The sequence below is a fragment of the Nematocida minor genome (assembly GCF_024244105.1).
Source record: "Nematocida minor strain JUm1510 chromosome Unknown 7892, whole genome shotgun sequence".
Classification (NCBI taxonomy): Eukaryota; Fungi; Microsporidia; genus Nematocida; species Nematocida minor.
In genome coordinates, this window is record NW_026250366.1 from 1 (window position 1) to 19,000 (window position 19,000).

Genomic DNA, 19,000 nt, shown 5'->3' on the forward strand with positions numbered 1-19,000 from the left:
ATTGCGATTTTTCCAAATGTTCTTTAAAATCTTCAACCATATTGTAATATTCTTTAGTATCTTTTTCTCTATAGATAATATGAATTTTATGTGAGAACCATGCTTTAATGCAAAACTTCATATTCTCTGCACGCACTGAATGGCTATCTTCTCTACTTATTTTATATAGTCTAAGCATCATATTGTCCTCTGAATCTCTATCTATAAAGGGCTTTTCATTAGATTCAAGGTTTGTTTTAACCAACTGATTTTTTTCCTCACATCGCATATATATGTAGAGCATAGGATGGGTGTATGACATAGTAAAGTAGAGTGTTTTGAGCAGCTCTTGATTATCATCTATACCTTCTGTGATTGGACTATCTGTGCTCAGGTTATACATCCATCTAGCAGATATAAAACCATTCTGTATAGTTGTAAAGCTTGAAGCTTCAATACCGTTCTGTTTGCAGAAGGAATCAAGTTTTTCTTTTCGTATTTTTTCTTTTGATGCAGCATCTTTATTACTTTGAATTACTTTCATACTTTCCCTGTCATTCCACAGAATATTTAAAGCATCAAGTATCTCATCTTGTCTTTCTCTTGCTGCTTTCATGCCATTGTAATCATCTGTGCTGTTGTTCAGTGGTCTTCCTATTTTTTTTATTATTCTTCCAATATTTAAAAACAAGTCATTTCTTCTGTGGTCCATAGCATATCCATTAAACATGCATTCTAGCATTATCATTTTTATAATGTCTCCGGGCTTCATAGTTATGTACTGGTCTATTTCATTATCAGAAATATCTTTGTTTACCAGATTGAGATAGATATTCATTAAATCTTCATTCACTCCATATGGACTGAATAATATGGGAAGATTTTTATCAGCTAATATCAGTATATCTAAAATGCCCCCTCTTAGATCATTCGTTATAGCATGCATGTAATATATAAAATGTGTAGTAAACATATTACTGTCTATATTTTTCATTGTGTAGTTTAGCTTATCTCTTACTTCCTCTTTTGATTTAAATATTATTGTTGTGAAGGAAGTATACACCAAATCCAATGCAAAAGGCTTATTCTTCTTTGCTAGCTTAAACAGTGTTAACTCGTCTATATTTTTATACTTATTTACTGTTTTGCCATATTCTTCGATTAGTTTTATCATATGTGAATCAAAGTCTTTTATCGTATCACTTAATAAATCATGTTTCTCAAAGGCTGTTGATACCATTTTCTCTAATTCATCTGTTTCTCTTTTTACTTTATCCTTAAAATCAATATCACCTGCTCTAAAAGACCTTATTTCTTCTATCTTGTTTGCTATATTGTTCACGCTTATATCAAAGGGAAGAAAATTATTTTCTATACTTGTTAGATTCTCTTCTGCTATGCCTAGACCAGATTTAAAAGCTTCAGATAATGTCTTTTCACATACAAAATTTCTTGCTTTAGCAAGAAAATCTCTACGGTTGTTAAATTCTCTTCTTCTACAAGCTTTTTTATTTTCCCAATAAGTTTTTATATTTGCTATATCTTCATTGTCTAAAAATCCATTGGCTCTTTGTAAATAAGACAGCGCAACAAGTCCTATTGCTACTCTTTTCAATATTCTCTGCAGGATCATAAATAAATTAAAATATTTCCTTTTTATATTTGACTATTCTATTTCTATAGGGTAAATGCATTTCATTGATGAGTTAGTGAGATAACTGATTGATTTTTGAAACGGCTTCAGCCAATTGGCACACGATAAAGACATTTAACGAACTTTTATCCAATAGAATAGCAGTTATTGGGGCTATTGCTTTGTAAACCACGTTCTCCTAGAAATTTGTCAGCTGTTAATTGATCTATTTTTACTGGTGTATTTGCAAGCCATCATAGTCTGCACTGCTATTCTCGGGTTACATCAACTCTAGGAGAACAAACATTGTATTGACTTGTTCTTTATTGTACAAGGATTGAAATCAAGTATTTGTATTCTGAAGCCTAGCCTATCTTTATAGCTTATCCATATAGATCTTCTATTGCTGCCCAATTGAGTATATGCTTAGATAGCTTAACCATTAGACATGTAAATAAAAAATAACCCGAGAAATTCTGCCTTTTTGCATAAATAAGTGTGGTGATTCCATGAAGGAACTACATCATGTCTGATGTAAAAGGCAATGAGGGAATTGGTCTGAAGATAATGCTGTGATTTATTGGTTGCAGGCTTGCGGCTGCCGGTTGTAGGATGTTTACTGTGTGTCTTGGCGACTTGTGCCAGTGTGTTTACCATCTGGTTATCCTTTGTTTCTTCTTTAGTTTCTGAATGTGTCGTATTCATGTTTGCGCTTGTCAAACACGTAAGTGTATTTACACTTATTTTTTGTGATCTTTAGAATTGATATATGGATTATAGATTAGTTTTCGAGAATACTTATACAGTTTTATCCATTATGTGACACTACATAAGAATGCATAAAAGCTAATTAGACGATATAATCTTTAAAAAATCTGCTAGCTGGCTTAACTATGCTAAGACTTGTTTGCACAGCAGATGATTGACTCAAATAAATAACAGGGCCTTCTGAAAGAAAATGACTTTGTGTGCTAAAATTTCTGAAAAAATTTTAGAAAAATTTTCTAGAAATATGGCAATAGTGCCTAGTATGACAGGGCAAATTTTTAGGTTTAAATATTTTTTTACCTCTAAAAATTTTGCAATGATGAAGAAAGAAGTAAAATTAAGGATAAACATCGAGAAAATACTGGAAGCGTGCAACTCTATTGCTAGCAAAGAGACATCAGGCTTTATAGGCAATGGAGATTCCACAGTTTATATGAGTGAGCTAAGAGCGATATTTAATAAGGACAGTCTGGAAATAGAAAGCGAGCATAGTGCTGAGGAAAAGGAAAACCTTTTAAGCGCAATTAAGAAAAAAATATTTCAGTATTTTGCGTACAATAAATATGGAATGGAAGACATGTCTAGTTTACATGAAGCATTAATGATCGGAAGGAAGGACTTAATTACCAGTAGCTGCATTCGCGTACTTAATGGGCTCATAAGGGAAAACCCATTCATATACAACCCAAGACACGGAATAATCGGAAAGATTGGTGCAGATGGAGCACCAGAGACTATAACTCTGAGTGATGATAATCAGGACCTGAGCGATAGAACATGCTTGCTGGAGGTTGATCTTACAAACTTTTCTGATACAAAGAGCCTGCTTCAGTTCGCTTCAGAGGGTCTGGATAGGGAGTCTTTCTCCTACATTACTTTCACGGCGCATCTAATACGCAATTCCATGAATATGGATGCAGGCATTTTAAAAAAATATTCACCAGGACTTAAAGAGCGCACTCTGGACGAGCTATATACCAAGAAGCATAAAGACACCGGTGTAGCACTGATAGATCACGGGATGAACTTTTTCTACGAAAACTACTACAAATTCCAGCGCTTGATCATCGACATTAAAGGCATGGATGCCAATTTGAACTCTGATCTGGAAATTGACCTGGAGGAAATAGCTAAAAAAATTGGCGAAGTATTTACTTCTGAAGAAGACCTAGAAATATTTGTTTCCATCAAAGACAATCTAACAAAAGTTAGCTACGAAAAAGAGATACAGAAGCAGACACTCAAAGCGATAGAATACATGGCGAACAACGCTCTGTTCTCAAAAGAAGCAGACGGATCTATTATCTTGAAGACAAGCAACAGTCTGAGTGATTTTTACAGAAGGTATATTAATAAGGATTTACTAGAAGTAGTAAAGAAAAACAAAAATAGGCTGAACGAAGAAATAGAAGCAAAATTTGCATCTTTAGAAAAAGAGGAAGAAATCTGCGAAGAAAAAGAAAGGCTTCTGCAGGAAATGGCGAATAATGAAGACCCCCTCTCTTCTGAAGACAGCACCCAAGTAAAAGAAGCCTGGGAGAAAGCGTTGCAGGAATGCAAAGTGCTTATCAAAAATTTAAGACATGAAATATACTTGCTGCAGTGTGCTATAAACAAAGAAAATCTGGAACATACAAGCATTTTAAAACTTCTAGATAACATACCCTATGCGACATCGCCCTATTTCAGCCCTACGCAAGAAGAGTACATGTTTGAAAAGATAAACGAGTTTGGAAGTGCGCTGAACATAAAAGTGGTAACGAGCGAAGCATCTGAAGTTTCTGAGGTAGAAGTGCCAGAAGAAACACAGGAAGAGAATGCAGCAGCAAAAGAAAAGAACGCAGCAGAGGAAGTATCTGAAGAAGAGCACCAGGTTCTAGAAGTAGATAATGGGTCTAAGAAAGGGAAATTCTTCTCTCCAAGAAACATGAAAGCAGAACTGGTTAAGTTTCTGCTCTTCGCTGCTTTTGCTATAGCAGCACCAGTTCTATTCCTCAGCTACTATCCAAAGAACGAAGCACCGAATGCTGCTGAAACCGATGAGTGCGCTGACTTAGCGTGCCATAATCAGAAGCTACTCAAGAAACATGAAGAAATTTAATATATCTTGCGCTGTCTGGCTGTAGCCAGTTGGCATCCGAAATAAATTATTCTTAGTTTATGAATTCTACTACTATAGCTATTTTGTTAAATGTTTTTTCTCTGGAGCTATAAATGAATATTGGATGTTTATTGAAAGCCGAGCTTTTTATGAAGCTGCACAGTGCTTTAATTAGTTCTCGTATGTACTAATGAGCATGCCCAAACTTGCTAAACTGCAACGCAGTCTGCATAGAGTTATATTGGCATTTCATAAAGCCAAAACTGGACTCATTGGGGATACATCTTAAAAAGGAAATGTTTTATGCAGGAGTGAAAGCAACAATTAATTTCTGGCTGCTATGTGTCAATTGCTTCATTTCATTAGACATAGATAGACTTCACTAGATAATTGGCCTCAGCTGTTAATTCATGTGATTAGTCTACTCGCTGGTTGAGAAATATGCTAGAATAGAAAGAAAGAATTTCTAGCAAACAAGAGTGCTAATTTTCTCCATAGAGAGTCTGGGCCAAACTAATTAAAATTTTTCTACCTCGGCGATTCTTGATTTTAAATTATTTTTTGCAATTAAAACTTTTACAATGACCATAAGGGAAGTTAAATTAAAGATAAATGTGGACGAAATATTAAGAGCGTGCCGATTTGATAACAGTACTGACAGTATAAATCCATTCATTGCCAATAGTGATAGATTAGGTTTTCTAATTACACTAAAGAACGTATTTAGTAAGAACATAGAAATAGAAGACGTCCAGCCGGATGGTAAAGAAGACGATCAGTACAGCAGAGCAGAAAAGAAGCACATTCTAGATGCAGTTAAAAATAACATATATAGGTACTTTATATACGAGAATTACAAAGCAGAGATTATGAACAATTTATACATAGCAATAAAGGCCAGAAACAATGAATCCATTCGAAATAAGTGCATTCGCATGCTTAATGAGCTCATCAAGCCAAACCCATCTATATACAATCCAAAGCATGGAATTTGCAGAAAGATCGACGCAAATGAGCCGCTAGAGACTATACCTCTAGACAACGAGACCTCTAGTGTAGGAAGTAGAACATGTGCACTGGAGATTGACGACACCAAGTTTTCGAGCTTAGAAAGCTTACTTCAGTCTACTTCAGAAAGCTTGGACAGAGAATTTTTCTTTTATATTTATAACTCAAATGAGTCTGCAAATATGATTGCTTTAAAAAGCTACTCAACCATAAAAGAATACTACACTCTTGACGAGTTGTATACAAAAACCTGCAAAGGCAGTGATGTGCTGTTGATAGACTACGGATTAAACCTTGTTCGCGAGAGGTATCTTGAAATCGATGGCCTAATCAAGACAATCAAGGAGATAGAAGGCATTTCTAAAGATTCGCAGAAAATATCTGAAAAAATTAACGAGGTGTTTAGCTCTGAGGAGCTGAAAGTAGTTATTTCTATTAATGATAATCTAACGAGAATCGCTCGTGAAAAAGATTTAGAAAACTGCATACTCAAAGCAATAGAGTACATGGCGAATGGTACTAGCCTCTTGAAAGGGATAATCGGGAAAAAGACTCTGGCGATAGACGCAGATCTAAGAAACTTTAGCGGAGACTACATAACTGGCAGAAGTGGCTTAAAAAGAATACTGAGCGAAAAGAAAAGAGCTGAGCTAAACAGAAAAATAGTAGTGAAAGAAGAGGAGAAAGAAGAGATAGAAAAATCAGGGCAGTCTGGCAGTGCTATAGCAAATGAAATACACTCGTTGAAGTACAGACTGCAAAATTCAAACATGCAACTTGATAACATATATGTGCTCTTAGACAGCTTAAACTACTTTTCTGGAACAAGTTTGGCTCAAAAAAACTACTTGTTCAAAAAGATAGAAGTTCTTTGCAAGGAGCATGGCGTAGAAATAGTAGAGCCATGGAGGCTCTTCTCGATAAGATTCACCCAGAAAAACGTAGTTAAAATGCTTGTACTAGCTGTTATTTTTGTAGCAGCATCTGGACTATTTGCTATTTTTGCAAAGGAAAGAATGAGGCTTTCTAATGTTAAACAGCTATTCAGCTATGAATAAGTGGCACAGCATGCAATACAGTAGTAACTTAAGAAATACGCATCTATCTAAGCTATCTGAGCTGTCTGACTTTATCTATTTACTGTCTAAAATAAACTATATTCTGTTTATGAATACTTTTCTTGAGCTATAAATAGTGCACTGACTGTTCTTCTCTTATGTTTTTATGGTTCATTTTAACTGAGTTATTTCTTTTTTATCTCATCTTTACAGTGTTTTGTCTGTCCTTGTTTGTTTATAACTTTATACTTTCTTTTAAAAAACTGCTACTAGAATAAAAATTAAAATAAAAAAGTAAAGCTCTACCTATAGTGTACACTTCGCATTTAGTATTTATTTTCTTTTTTATTTCAAAGAAATGGCATTCTTTATTGCATAAATAGCACGTGAATTACTTACAGTCTTTTCATCTACTCTTTTTTTGGTTATACCATGAGATTAAAACGTCGAGAATCTCGTTGTGTGTGCCTAGGTTGGACTTGCTATCATTCACATTGCGGAACACTATAACCTCTGCATACTCATCTGGCTTCTCAGACACTGCTTCGCGCAGCTCTTTGTGTAGGATTTCTAGGTTTTTGCTATCTTTGCTCTTTTGGCAGCTTTCTCTGTTTGTCATACTTTTTCCTCCTCCTGTGCTGCTGTCTTTTTTACCCTTCCATACTAAAAAATTTGATCTCTTTTCTTTTTTCCTTGCAATCTTCTTTTCTATTATCCTTATCTTCTTTTTGAGAATGTTTATCCTATGCAGGCCCGCCTTAAAAGTATGGTTCTTCTCTTGATGGCTCACTATCCATGTATGTACAGTCTCTGTCTGAGCCGCAGACTGCATGTCTAGCGCATTGCTATTTCTAAGCCAAAAGCCCTGCAGCTCGCTGTCCTTGTTGTACTCTCTTGACTCGAGTGTATTAATAAAATCACCCAGTTTCTCTGGGTCTTCTTCCTCTTTAAAGCTTTTATCTAGTAGAAAGTTTGTGTACTCATCCACACTGCTCTGCATTCTCACATGCCACACAGCTTTAATTATGTTATTTTCTTTTTTAGTGGTTTTGCAGTCCATCAAGTAGCATCCAGCGCTTTTTTTCTTTTCTTTATCTGGCAGTATGTACAGATTGCTGTAGTACTTGTGTATGTCTGAGTATTCATTAGTTGCATAGCCACTGCTGTACTTGTACGCACTGGGCTTTTTATCTACAAAATCTATCGACTCTATCTCTTGATGCTCTCCTTTTTTTTCAAAAGGCCCAAACTCCACAGCAGACTGCATCAGAGGCGCAAGAAAGAGCGGTATGTGGATGTTTTTGCTGCTGATTTGGGTCTTTAGAGGCTTGAAGTATGCAAATGTAAACTTTGCTTTTTCTAGGTCTTCTTCAATGTAGTAGAACACCACTTCATATCCAGCCAGATCTTTCACTCTCAGACTTCTGTCTTTTTTCTTGACGTATGTCCACTCTTTAGTCCCTTTCTTTACTTTAAACGGATGCACATGGTCTAGGTTTATCTTTATCTTATATAGACTCTTAATATGCGCTACTATCTCATCAACTGTGTGCAGGTAGTGTTTCTGTCCCTTTTTATCCACGTAGATGGGCATGCACAGCGTTTTAAGCTGGTGCGTTGTATTGTCTACATAGTACACATGGTAGTGTGGGCTTATATCAGATGAAACCGTCCATCTGTTCTCTATTTCTGTGTATGCAGGAGTTGCAAGGCCCTTGCGCGAAACATCTTGGGATATATCTACTAGCTTCTCGCACTTCATGTACTTCTGGCCTGTTATTATGCACTTCCCCACGAGAATATATTGGTTTTGTTTGTCAAAAACTGCTGCTTCTTCGTAGAACTTTACAAGGATTGTGTACAGGTCTTTATACAGCTCAGCCGCTGTCCTTTCTTCCATTGGCTTTTTTTCTTTTTCGTATTCTTCTTCAAGACAGCTGTATATCTCTTCGTATAGTTTGTAGTTTGTCTCTTTTTTTATATTTAAGTGCACTATTCTTTTTATCCTCAATAGAACTTTTTGGTAGTTTGAGTTTACATCCCGATTTTCTGAGACTTTAGTCCATCTTATGAACAGATCAGTGATGCCGGAGAAGTCCTGGTACACCTCAGGCAGCACAAGAACCATGTGCACAGCCTGTGCCAGGGGATGGTACTTTTTGTCCATCTGCTCAATGCTGTTCAAATCCTCTAGCATAGAGTATTTTAGCGTAAGAGGCTTTCGCATGTAGACATCTCCCAGTGTTTCTTTCCACGCAGTTTCAAAGTCGTCTTTTTTAACCATCAGCGGCTGGTGCTTTTCTATGTATGCTATCATGTCGTCAAATATGGCGGGATAGTACCCTTGGATGCCTTCCAGTATTTCTCGGTGCTTATTCTCTCCGTATCTGAAGAACTCTTGAAGCCCCAAAAGATCTTTGTACTTTGTGTATATGTGTGTGGACTTGCTTGAAATGAAGTGCCACATTGGATTAATTTTTATTAGAGGAGCAACGTTTGCAGCAAAGTCCTCAATGCTCCTTCTGACATTTTCTTTGTATCCCCTTGTCTTTATGATATTCTTTATGTAGTTGTCAAGATGGTAGTGCATAAAAACCGTTTTGTGGTTTATTCGATGGGACTTTCTTCTTCTATTTTCCAGCCGCTGGCTCATGACGTTCCATAGATTGATGTTAAATTCATTTATATCCTTCTTTTCTCCACTTTTTTCTGCGGACTGCTCTGCCTGATCATCCTGGGCTGGCTGTTCACTGTCTTCTGGCATAATGCAAATCTCGCTTTGGTGAGAGACATTATCAGGTATGCTTTCTAGCGAGCTGTCTCTCTTTTGTCTTTTTTTCTCTGGTGTGAACTGGTCTGTGCAGCTATTCGCTGGACTTCCCATTTCGCTCTCTTTTCTTTTTTCTCCCATTGATAGCCTGTTGGTTTCAGTAAGATAATTGGACGTGTGCTTAATCACACTGGGTCTTTCATTGCACTGCACAGGTGCACTGCACTGATTCGATATTCTGCCTACGATATTGGCATAGCTTTTATTGCAGACTACAATGGTATTATCTATCATCGGTGCAGGATAACTGTGGCCTAGATATTCTATATCACTGCTTTCGCTGTCCTTTCTTCTAGAGGGCCCCGCCTGGGTCCACTCTTGCTCGTTGAAATCACTGCTGCTTCTACTGCATCCTGCAATAAAAAGAGCAAACACCACGGTACCTGTCAATATTTTCTTCGGATTCTGTTTTTTCATGCACCTAAAAAATTATTTTTTGCTACTTAAGAGATGCATTAAAACTAGCATCCTTGACCATGTATATTATTCTCATACACTTCCAATATAAATGACAAGTGATAAGACCCTAAAACTTTGTGCTACAAAGTTAAAATAGCTGATCTAGCACAAAAGAATAACACCAACAACAAATAGATATAAAAAGTGGGCACACAGTACCGCTATAACTAAAATACAGATAAATACAATGGGAGTGCTAAAAGGACAAGAGAAAGAAACAGAGATAAGCATCTTTTGTTAATCTTAAGTTTATCTAAAGAGCATCAACATATGGCTGCTGTCTGTAGCAAAACATCACATTTATGCTTAGCACACTTACTCTGTCTCTTCTACTACTACTGTATTGCCACTAGAACTACTAGTATATCCTAAGAGCTATGTTTGCAAGTTTTAAATAGCATTTATTTATTGCTTGTTATTTTGGCTTTAGAGTGGTGTAGTTGTAGCACGAAATCAGAAAGTCAAGAATTTCATTGTGTGCTCCCAAATTGGACTTGCTGCCGTTTCTATTTCGAAACACCATAAAATCTGTTTGTGTGTTTGGCTTTTTAGATAGTTTTATAGACAGCACTTTACACAGCTTTTCTATTTTGATTTTTGTTTTATATTTTGCAGCAGATATTTTATTCCTCTCTCTTAAGCTTGATGTATTCTCATCCTTGCTTCCTAATCTATGCTGCTCCCGCTCTTTTTTCTCAAAAAACTGTCTTTCCTTCTTTAATTTTAGCTCGATCTCTTTTATACTGTACAGAGTTAAATACTTACTGTAATTGCTGGTTTTCACCATCCAATTGTATATCTTCTGCATTGAGTCTGTGGGCTCGCTGTCTTCACTATTATTACTTATCCAGAGCCCCTCGAGCTCGCAGCCTTGGTTGTGCTCTCTTGATTCTACTGTTTTTATAAAATCGTTAAAGCTTTTCAAGTGTCTTTTTTCTTTGAAGCTTTTGTCCAATATGCAACACGTGTACTCGTTCACGCTGCTTATTTTTCTCACATACCACACAGCCTCAACTATATTGCCTCCATTGTCAGCCACCTTGCAGTCCATCGAATAGCACTCTACGCTTTTTATTTTCTCCACGAGTATGCATAGATTACTGTAGTAGTTTTGCACGTCCGAGTACTTCTTTATATTGTACTTTTTGTTGTATTTGTACGCATCAGGAAGTCTATCCTCTAGCAGTATCGAGTCTATCTCTTTATGCTCTCCTAGCATGGAAAAAGGGCCTAGCTCCATGGCAGATCGCATTAGAGGCGTAAGGAACAGAGGTATGCAAATAGTATATTCATTGTCAGAGTATGAAGACCTGAACTCTGCAAAGGTAAACTTTGCTGTTCCTAGATTTTCATCTATGCGATAGAACACCACTTCGTACCCTTTTAGGTCTTTCACTGTCTGTGTTCTGTCTTTTTTCCTAATGTATGTCCACTTTGTGCTCAGCCTATTCACTTTAAACGGGTGTATAATGTCTAAATTGTTCTCTATGTCATACAACTTTTTTATATACTCTACTATGTCGCTAATTGTGTGCAAATAGTGTTCATTTCCGCCTTTATCCACATGCATAGGCATACACAGCATCCTGGCCTTGCCAGCTGTGTTGTCTACATAGTGTATGTGATAGTGTTTCTTTATATCAGGTAAGACACTCCATCTGTTCACTTCCAACGAATAGTTCAAATCTAAGACTTTTTCTTTTATATCTTTCGGTGCTATGTCTGCTGTTATCTCGCACTTCATGTACTTGTGGTTTGTTATCATGCACTTTCCCACCAGAACATACATATCTTCATTGTTAGCCGCTTCTGCGCTCTCATAGAACCTTCCAATAATTGTGTATACTTCTCTATACAGATCAACTATTGTTGGCTTCAGTAGCCCTTTCTCTGCACATATCTCTTCAAGGGCGCTATAGATCTCTTTATACACGCCATCACTATCGTCTACTTCAGTTTCATCTATTTTTTTAGCAATCATCTCCGCTAGCTTGTGTATGGATACTAGAACTTGTTGGTCTTTCTTGTTTCTGGAGAGATTTTTAGAGGTTTGGGTCTCTCTTATGAAATTTTCAGTGATGCTGGAGAAGTCTTGGTACACTTCAGGCAGTGTTAGAATCATGTACACAGCGTATGCCACTGGATGATATTTTTCGTCTAGTTTTTCAATTTTTTCTTGGTCTTTCATCATACTATGGTTTATCTGCAGAGCCTCCCGTACATAAATATCCCCCAATGTCTCCTTCCACACAGTTGGGGGAGTGTCTCTGTTGATTCTTATCGGCTGGTGGATGTCTATGTAATCGATTATATCTTCAAACACGCCCGGGTAGTATCCTTTAAAGCCCATCATTATTTTCTTATACTTCTCTGCCCTTTCGTCATCAAACATCTCCTGCAGCTGCAAAATAGCCTGGTACTTTGTGCTTATATTCGTACTTGTATTCGCAATGAAGTACCACAGAGCATTCTGCTCTAGTTCTGGTGCGATGTCTTTGGAGAAGCTTTCTATAGCTTTCTTGTTCTTTTCTTGGTAAGAGTCTTCTCCTGCGTTTTGAGTATACGGCCTGGTATATGGGCCAAGCTTATATACTGTTTGGTGTTTTGTCCTATAGCCTTTTCTCCTCTTATTCGTCAACCTTCTATCGCTCCATACTTGATTTCTTCTTCTGTTTGCATCCTCTTTTTTCTCTTTTTCAAGCTCTGGTGTTATGTATTTTATAGCTGGTTTTTCTTTGTTTTTCTTTTTTCTTTCATCTTGTTGTGCGCTAGAAACAGTTTTACCGGGCACATCTTCCAATCTTTTTTTTTCCTTTTTACTATTTAGTGCAGACCAAGAATCGCATGTGTCTATGGGACTATCCGTCTCGTATATTTTTCTTTTTTTCCCTACAGTCATTATGATACTGCTCCTTTTTTCTCTAGACACATTCTCTCCTGGGCTAGAATATTCTTCTGTTCTCTGCTGTTTCTCTAAAGATGCAGAATCATTTTGAGAGATACTGTGTGCGTGCAGAGCAGCAGAAGAGATGGCTGCATTATCCACTCTACCCACTTCCCTCGATGTCCCAGCCATGCTATGTACTGGATTAAAGGGGTAGCCAAGCAGACTAGACCCTGGTATAAATGGATTTGGCTGGATATGCTGTTGTCCTACCGGATTGGCTGGGTTAAAGCCTTGTCCACTGTATCCAGCATAGGCTAAACTGTCTGTAGGAGCTTGTATGACTGAGGAAAGATTTATTCCAGAGACATTGTATAACGGCATATTTTGACCTATTGAGCTCCCAGGGATGTTGTATATTGGATTGGAGATAGCTCCATATATGCCAGGGCCTGCTAAGTACTGCCCAGCTACACTGTTTAGTCCATTATTCAAATATAGCGCATTCAAAAGGGGGTTGTAGGGAGGCAAAATGAAAGAAGAGTATGCACCTGGTATTGCATTTGCCGCAATATTTAGGCCTATGTAGGGATGCACACTACCATTTAAGTTTCCGTTAAATGGATTTTCACTTCCTCTGCACGCCATAATAAAGAAAATCAGCGCTACACCCGATGCACCTGGTATTTTCTTTAGGTTCTGCTTTTTCATGCTAAAAATATCATTTTTTTATTTTAATGTTCGGCTGCAATCTTACTCTTATTTTATTTTTCTTAGTAAGTTTATTGGACTTGTGGTGATTCAATGAAGGAACTACAGCATACCTAATATAAAAGTCAATGAGGGAATTGGTCTCAAGATAATGTGGTGATTTATTGGTTGCAGGCTTGCGACTGCCAGTCGTAGGATGTTTACTGTGCGTCTTGGTGACTTTTTTCAATGTGTCTACAGTCTGGTTATCCTTGCCTTCTTTTGTTTCTGAATGTGTCGTATTCATGCTCGCGCTATCTAAAAAATATATTTATAGCTGTTTTTGTGATGATTGTAGATTTGGCATATGACTTATAGATTAATTTACGACAAGAATATTTGCGAAAATAGCTATATTAGTGCTCTCTTTGTGGTTTTTCGCGCATAAAATAAAATTTAAAACTTTCCAATCTAGGCAGTTCCTGATTCTTAATTATTTTTGCATTTAAAATTTTTAGGATGGCTGTAAGGGAAGTCAAATTCAAAATAGATGTGAAGGGAATAGTAGAAGCCTGTCTATCTTTTGGCGATAAGTACGAAATAGATGAGTATATTGAAGACTATGATAAAGTGAGGCATTTAGACTTTCTAAAAGAAATATTTAATGAGAACCTAGAGATCGAAAGCGCCCACTATAGTAATGAAGAAAGCGGGGATATTTTAAACATAATTAAAAATAATATGTATCTGTATTTTATATACACTAATATACCGATAGAAGAAAGTTTGAGAAACCTATATAGCGCACTAAAGAGTAGAGACAAGGACTTAATTACACGTAAGGCTGTCAATGTAATTAAGAAAATTATAGGCCTAAATCTCTATATATACAATCCAGACCATGGGATAAATAAAAAGATTGACATGTATAGAGAACAAGAGACCATAGGTTTGGTTAATAAAAACTATGACCTGAGCCCTAGAGAATACACACTGGAGATTGATGATACAAATCTTCCTAGTCTGAAAAGTATATCCCAGAGCACTTCAGAGGGTTTAGACAGAGAGAAGTTTATTTATATCTCTGATAAAATAAAGGATATAATAGACATGGAAATTTTAAAAAAATACTCACCCATAGAAACATATCACAGCTTGGATGATTTATACACTCTAAAAAAAGACGGCGTACTGTTAGTAGACTACGGGCTGGAGCTTATTCATGAAAAATATCATGAAATTAAAGATCTATTCCAGACAATTAAACAGATCAAACTCATTTCTAAAAGCCAAAAAGACATAATTGAACATATCAGCGATGTGTTTACCCCTGAAAACTTAAAAATAGTCATTTCTATCTGTGATAATGCAGAGGAAATTATGAGAGAAAAAAAAATACATGGCTACGTGATTAACGCACTGGAATATATGATGAGTAAAACTGACTTCTTAAAAGAAACAGATAGTTCGGAAAACACTCTGAAGATAAAACCTGATTTGAGTAATTTTCGTGAAGACTATTTATCTAATAAGAATAATTTGAAAAAACTAGTAAATGAAAGAATAAATAGATTACCTGAAGAATATAGAGAAATATGTGATTCTCCCACGATAAAAACAGAAGAAAATGCTTCTAATTATATGCAGAATAGCAAAGAACTACTACAATGGAAACTAGATAAAGAAGATAGACAACATGGCAACTGTGTTTTACTTTTAATTAGCTTAGGCGGTTTATCTAGTATAAGCCCAATCCAGAAACAATACCTACTCAGAAAGCTAAAAGAGTTTGGAGAAATATGGAACATAAAAGTAATAATTGACAGAGAAGAAGCGATAGAAGAAGTAATAGAAGAAGAAAAGAAAGCTGTAGAAGTACCTACAGAAAAACAACCACGCCAAGCAAACAGAATTAAAATACTCATGGTTTCTGCTATTGTTCTTGCAGCAGTAACATTCTTGTTCCTTGCACATTCGAGGGGTGCAGTGAAACTTGTTAGTGCTAACTACTGATTGAATTATTATGGATACTCACAAATCTATGTTTCAAGAAACACTTAAAGGCTGAGCGGTCTTAATCTATCCTATCCTAATCGATTATTATCTAGAATAAATTCTGCTTAGCTCTACATATGCTTATTTATACCTCTTCTACCTACAGTATCTCCAGACTTGTAATCTGCAATGGAGAAATGTGCTCATATTACTTTACTCTTTATGCCATTCTACTCTTTCTCTTCTTTCTTTATGTCTACTTTTTTCTTTTCTTTTGGAAGTATAAAATAAAAGAGATGGAGCAAACCTCTACCATGTACACATTTTTATTCTCAAATAATATTTTATTTTTCAATTCTTCTATACTAGCCAATCTACCACCACCATAGAACAAAAGAGGTGCAATGAGACTGCAATAATTTATAAACCTACTATTTACTAACCGGTATTCCTCTTTCTATATCTGTACACTGTAATGAAAATGTCAAAGATCTCGTTATGTACGCCTAGATTGGACTTGCTGTGGTTTGCATTGCGGAATACCATGAGCTCAGTGCTGGAGTCAGGCCTTTTAGAGAGAGCTATGTACAGCTCCTTGTTTAGATCTTTCAGTCTTTTGGCTGTTTTGCTTTTTGTAGAGTTTACGGTCCGCTTTTGTCTTATTGACTTCTTTGTATCTGTTTTTATGTTGATTTTCCCTATTCTCTTCTTCTCTTCTTCTATCTCTCTTAGTTTTTCTTTTCCTCTGAACATTTCTAGTTTGATTTTCTCCAAGATCTCTTCATTTGCAGACACCTTATAACAGCTGCTGTTCGGCAGTAGGTTAAATATTACCTGAGTCTGTTCTGCTGTCTCGCTATTTAGTGCATGGCTGTTGCTCAGCCTGAATCCCTGCAGCTCGCTGTCTTTATTATACTCTCTTGACTCTACTGTTTCAATAAGCTCATCAAATGCCTCTGAGCTTCCTTCTTTAGAAAACTCCTTTCCCAGCACACAGTGTGTATACTCATCCACACTACTTGGCATCCTTGTGTACCACACAGCCTCAACTATGCTATTTTCTTTTTTGGTTGGCTTACACTCTAAGTCCATCATGTAGCAGTCCACACTTCTTTTTTCTTCTTTATCAAATTGTATGTACAGGTTGCTGTAGTATTTGTAAAAGTCTGAATACTTTTTTTCCTTGTACTTATAGTCATATACGTATATATCGGGCACTGTATCTTTAACTTCTACTGGGCTTAGCTCTTTGTGTTCATTTTCCATCCTAATAAAAGGGCCAAGGTCTACTGCGCGTCTCATCAGAGGCGTAAGGAAGAGTGGTATCCAAATGTCGCCGTCCTTGTAAGACCGCAGAGGCCTAAACTTTGCAAATGTAAATCTTTTTTCTGCGGGGTCTTCATCAATGCGGTAGAACACTACTTCATGTCCTTCTAGCTCTTCTACTTTTTTATTTCTGTCTTTTTCTTTGATGTATGTCCACTTTTTACTCCTTTTATTCATCTTAAACGGGTGTATAACGTCAGCCTCTTCCTTCACTTCATACAGCACTTTTATATGGTTTATTATGTCGATGATTGTGTGGATATAGCGATCTTTTCCAGCGCTGTCTACGTATATGGGCATGCACAGCCTTCTGAGCTGGCTGGTTGCATTGTTCACGTACAGCACGTGGTAGTGCTTGTGTATCTTGGGCGAAATATCCCATTTGTTCTTCTCCAGTGAATACCCGAGACTCAGAACTCTTTTGTCTGTGTCTTCTGTTCCCAAATCCACCTTTATCTCGCACTTCATGTACTTCTGGTTCTTTATTATGCACTTCCCAACCAGATTGTACTCTTTTTTCTTGTCCATTCCTCCTGCATTTTCGTAGAATCTGGCAAGAAGAGTGTAAATGCCTCTGTACAGATCAGTCACTGCCACTTTAGGAAATGTGTCTTTTTCATACACGTCTTCAAGAGCTGTGTATAGCTCCTTGTACACTCCAGCGTTTATTTTTTCCTCCGCGTGCATGTGAACCAGCTCTTGTATTTTCAACAGAATTTGGCAGTTTTGTTTTTTCCTTGCTAGGTCTTTTGAAGTTTTGGTGTTTTTTATAAACTCTGGGCTGATGTTAAGAAAGTCTTTGTACACCTCAGGAAGCACTAGAACCATACGCACAGCACAGGCAACAGTGCGGTACTTCTTGTCTATCCCTCCAGCCTGGGAGCTTTCTTCTGGGCTGTAGTGGTTTAAATCGAGATCTTCTCGTATATAAATGTCGCCCAGATTTTCATTCCACTCAACCGAGCAGGGTAGATTGTTCGTTCGTGTGGGTCTATACTTGTCTATGTATGCTATCATATCACCAATTATCCCGGGATAGTATCCTTCCAAGCTCTTTACCATTTTTGCGCATTCGTCTTCATTGTCTTTGAGTATCTCTTGGAGGCCTAGAAGATCCTTGTATTTTGTGTTTATGGTTGTGCATCTGCTTGCAATGAAGTAGCACAGAGCACTCTGCTGTATCAGAGGAGCAGTTCTTGTGAAAAAGTCTTTAATGTCCTCTCTAAACTGTATTTGGTACGAGTCCAGCCTTACTTCGTCTCGCATGCTTTTGTTGGACATGTCGTATCTGTATATTGTTTTAGTGTTTAGTTTCTCTTTTTTTCTTCCCGAGTTGTACAATCTTTTTTCGTTCCACAGACTGATGTCAAGATCAATTGTTTTTCGTTGATCTTCTGCTGTTTCATCTGCTTTTTCAGACAGTGAGACTTCTCGACCTTTCTGAGCCACTCGTTTGCCACTCTTTTTGATGATTTCAATCTCTTCTTCCTCAGAATTGGACATAATAGACACTTCCATCGATGTATCTTCTTCACTTCTCTGTTTTTTATGGAGCGGAGATCGGTCATCAGCATAGAAGTCCATTGGATTCTCTCTTCCTCCTGCTCTGTCTGCTTCATTTATCTTTCTTTTTTTTTCTTCAGAGAAAGGCTCTTTACCTCTGCGCGCATCCATCTGGTTTAAAGCACTTCCTGCCACACTCATCTCTGCCGCGCCTTGCTGATATTGGACACGCGGATCTATTTTTCTGTTTGAAAGGTGCAGAGAGCGGATTTTCTCTATAGGGGAAATGCTCAAGGGAAAGCTACTAGATGAAAAATACAACCCATCTATTTTGGATGCCACTCTATTCCCGTCTATGTATAGACCAGCACTTCTGTCAAGCACTTCCTGATCAAAAGCATTTCCGCTGCCTCGGCATCTTATGACACATAGAGCAAGAATTGCACCTGCATTCAGTAATTTCTCCAGTTTATGATTTTTCATGCAAAAAAATCATTTTTTCTGGTTATAGTTTTTTAGTTAAGGAAAGCTCTTTTATTTTTCTGCACTGCAAATGGCTTAGTCTAGCCTTTTTTCTATGGGCAGTTTCATACAATCTATTTTCGTGGAATAACTGCCAATAATTACAAAACTAGACTCGGTTTAGACAGTATGCATTACTGATGCAGAACTGTAGTGTATTTACCATACAAAAAGACCCAGTTGCTCAAAAATTATTTATACTCACTGTTTAACAATGGACGGATTTACTAAATGATAAAAAACA

At 37.0% G+C, this 19,000-nt stretch overlaps 7 protein-coding genes across 7 annotated transcripts; 3 read left to right on the forward strand and 4 right to left on the reverse strand.

The window, feature by feature from the left end:
- Window positions 1-1,612, reverse strand: NEMIN01_2108 (uncharacterized protein; the record flags this gene model as incomplete). Its single annotated transcript, XM_051478050.1, has 1 exon — window positions 1-1,612. A coding segment is annotated over one exon (1,612 nt), but the record flags the coding sequence as incomplete, so codon positions are not given.
- Window positions 1,613-2,624: 1,012 nt separating this feature from the next.
- Window positions 2,625-4,481, forward strand: NEMIN01_2109 (uncharacterized protein; the record flags this gene model as incomplete). The annotated part of the gene is made up of 1 exon (XM_051478051.1): window positions 2,625-4,481. The coding sequence occupies one exon, from the start codon at window positions 2,625-2,627 to the stop codon at window positions 4,479-4,481; it is 1,857 nt and encodes a 618-aa protein (XP_051334011.1).
- Window positions 4,482-5,062: 581 nt separating this feature from the next.
- NEMIN01_2110 (uncharacterized protein) lies at window positions 5,063-6,547 on the forward strand (the record flags this gene model as incomplete). The annotated part of the gene is made up of 1 exon (XM_051478052.1): window positions 5,063-6,547. One exon carries the CDS (start codon window positions 5,063-5,065, stop codon window positions 6,545-6,547), a length of 1,485 nt encoding a protein of 494 aa, XP_051334012.1.
- A 406-nt stretch (window positions 6,548-6,953) lies between these two features.
- On the reverse strand, window positions 6,954-9,794 carry NEMIN01_2111 (uncharacterized protein; the record flags this gene model as incomplete). Its single annotated transcript, XM_051478053.1, has 1 exon — window positions 6,954-9,794. One exon carries the CDS (start codon window positions 9,792-9,794, stop codon window positions 6,954-6,956), a length of 2,841 nt encoding a protein of 946 aa, XP_051334013.1.
- A 457-nt stretch (window positions 9,795-10,251) lies between these two features.
- Window positions 10,252-13,431, reverse strand: NEMIN01_2112 (uncharacterized protein; the record flags this gene model as incomplete). The annotated part of the gene is made up of 1 exon (XM_051478054.1): window positions 10,252-13,431. The coding sequence occupies one exon, from the start codon at window positions 13,429-13,431 to the stop codon at window positions 10,252-10,254; it is 3,180 nt and encodes a 1,059-aa protein (XP_051334014.1).
- A 498-nt stretch (window positions 13,432-13,929) lies between these two features.
- On the forward strand, window positions 13,930-15,423 carry NEMIN01_2113 (uncharacterized protein; the record flags this gene model as incomplete). Its single annotated transcript, XM_051478055.1, has 1 exon — window positions 13,930-15,423. The coding sequence occupies one exon, from the start codon at window positions 13,930-13,932 to the stop codon at window positions 15,421-15,423; it is 1,494 nt and encodes a 497-aa protein (XP_051334015.1).
- Window positions 15,424-15,843: 420 nt separating this feature from the next.
- On the reverse strand, window positions 15,844-18,717 carry NEMIN01_2114 (uncharacterized protein; the record flags this gene model as incomplete). The annotated part of the gene is made up of 1 exon (XM_051478056.1): window positions 15,844-18,717. The coding sequence occupies one exon, from the start codon at window positions 18,715-18,717 to the stop codon at window positions 15,844-15,846; it is 2,874 nt and encodes a 957-aa protein (XP_051334016.1).
- Window positions 18,718-19,000: the final 283 nt, after the last annotated feature.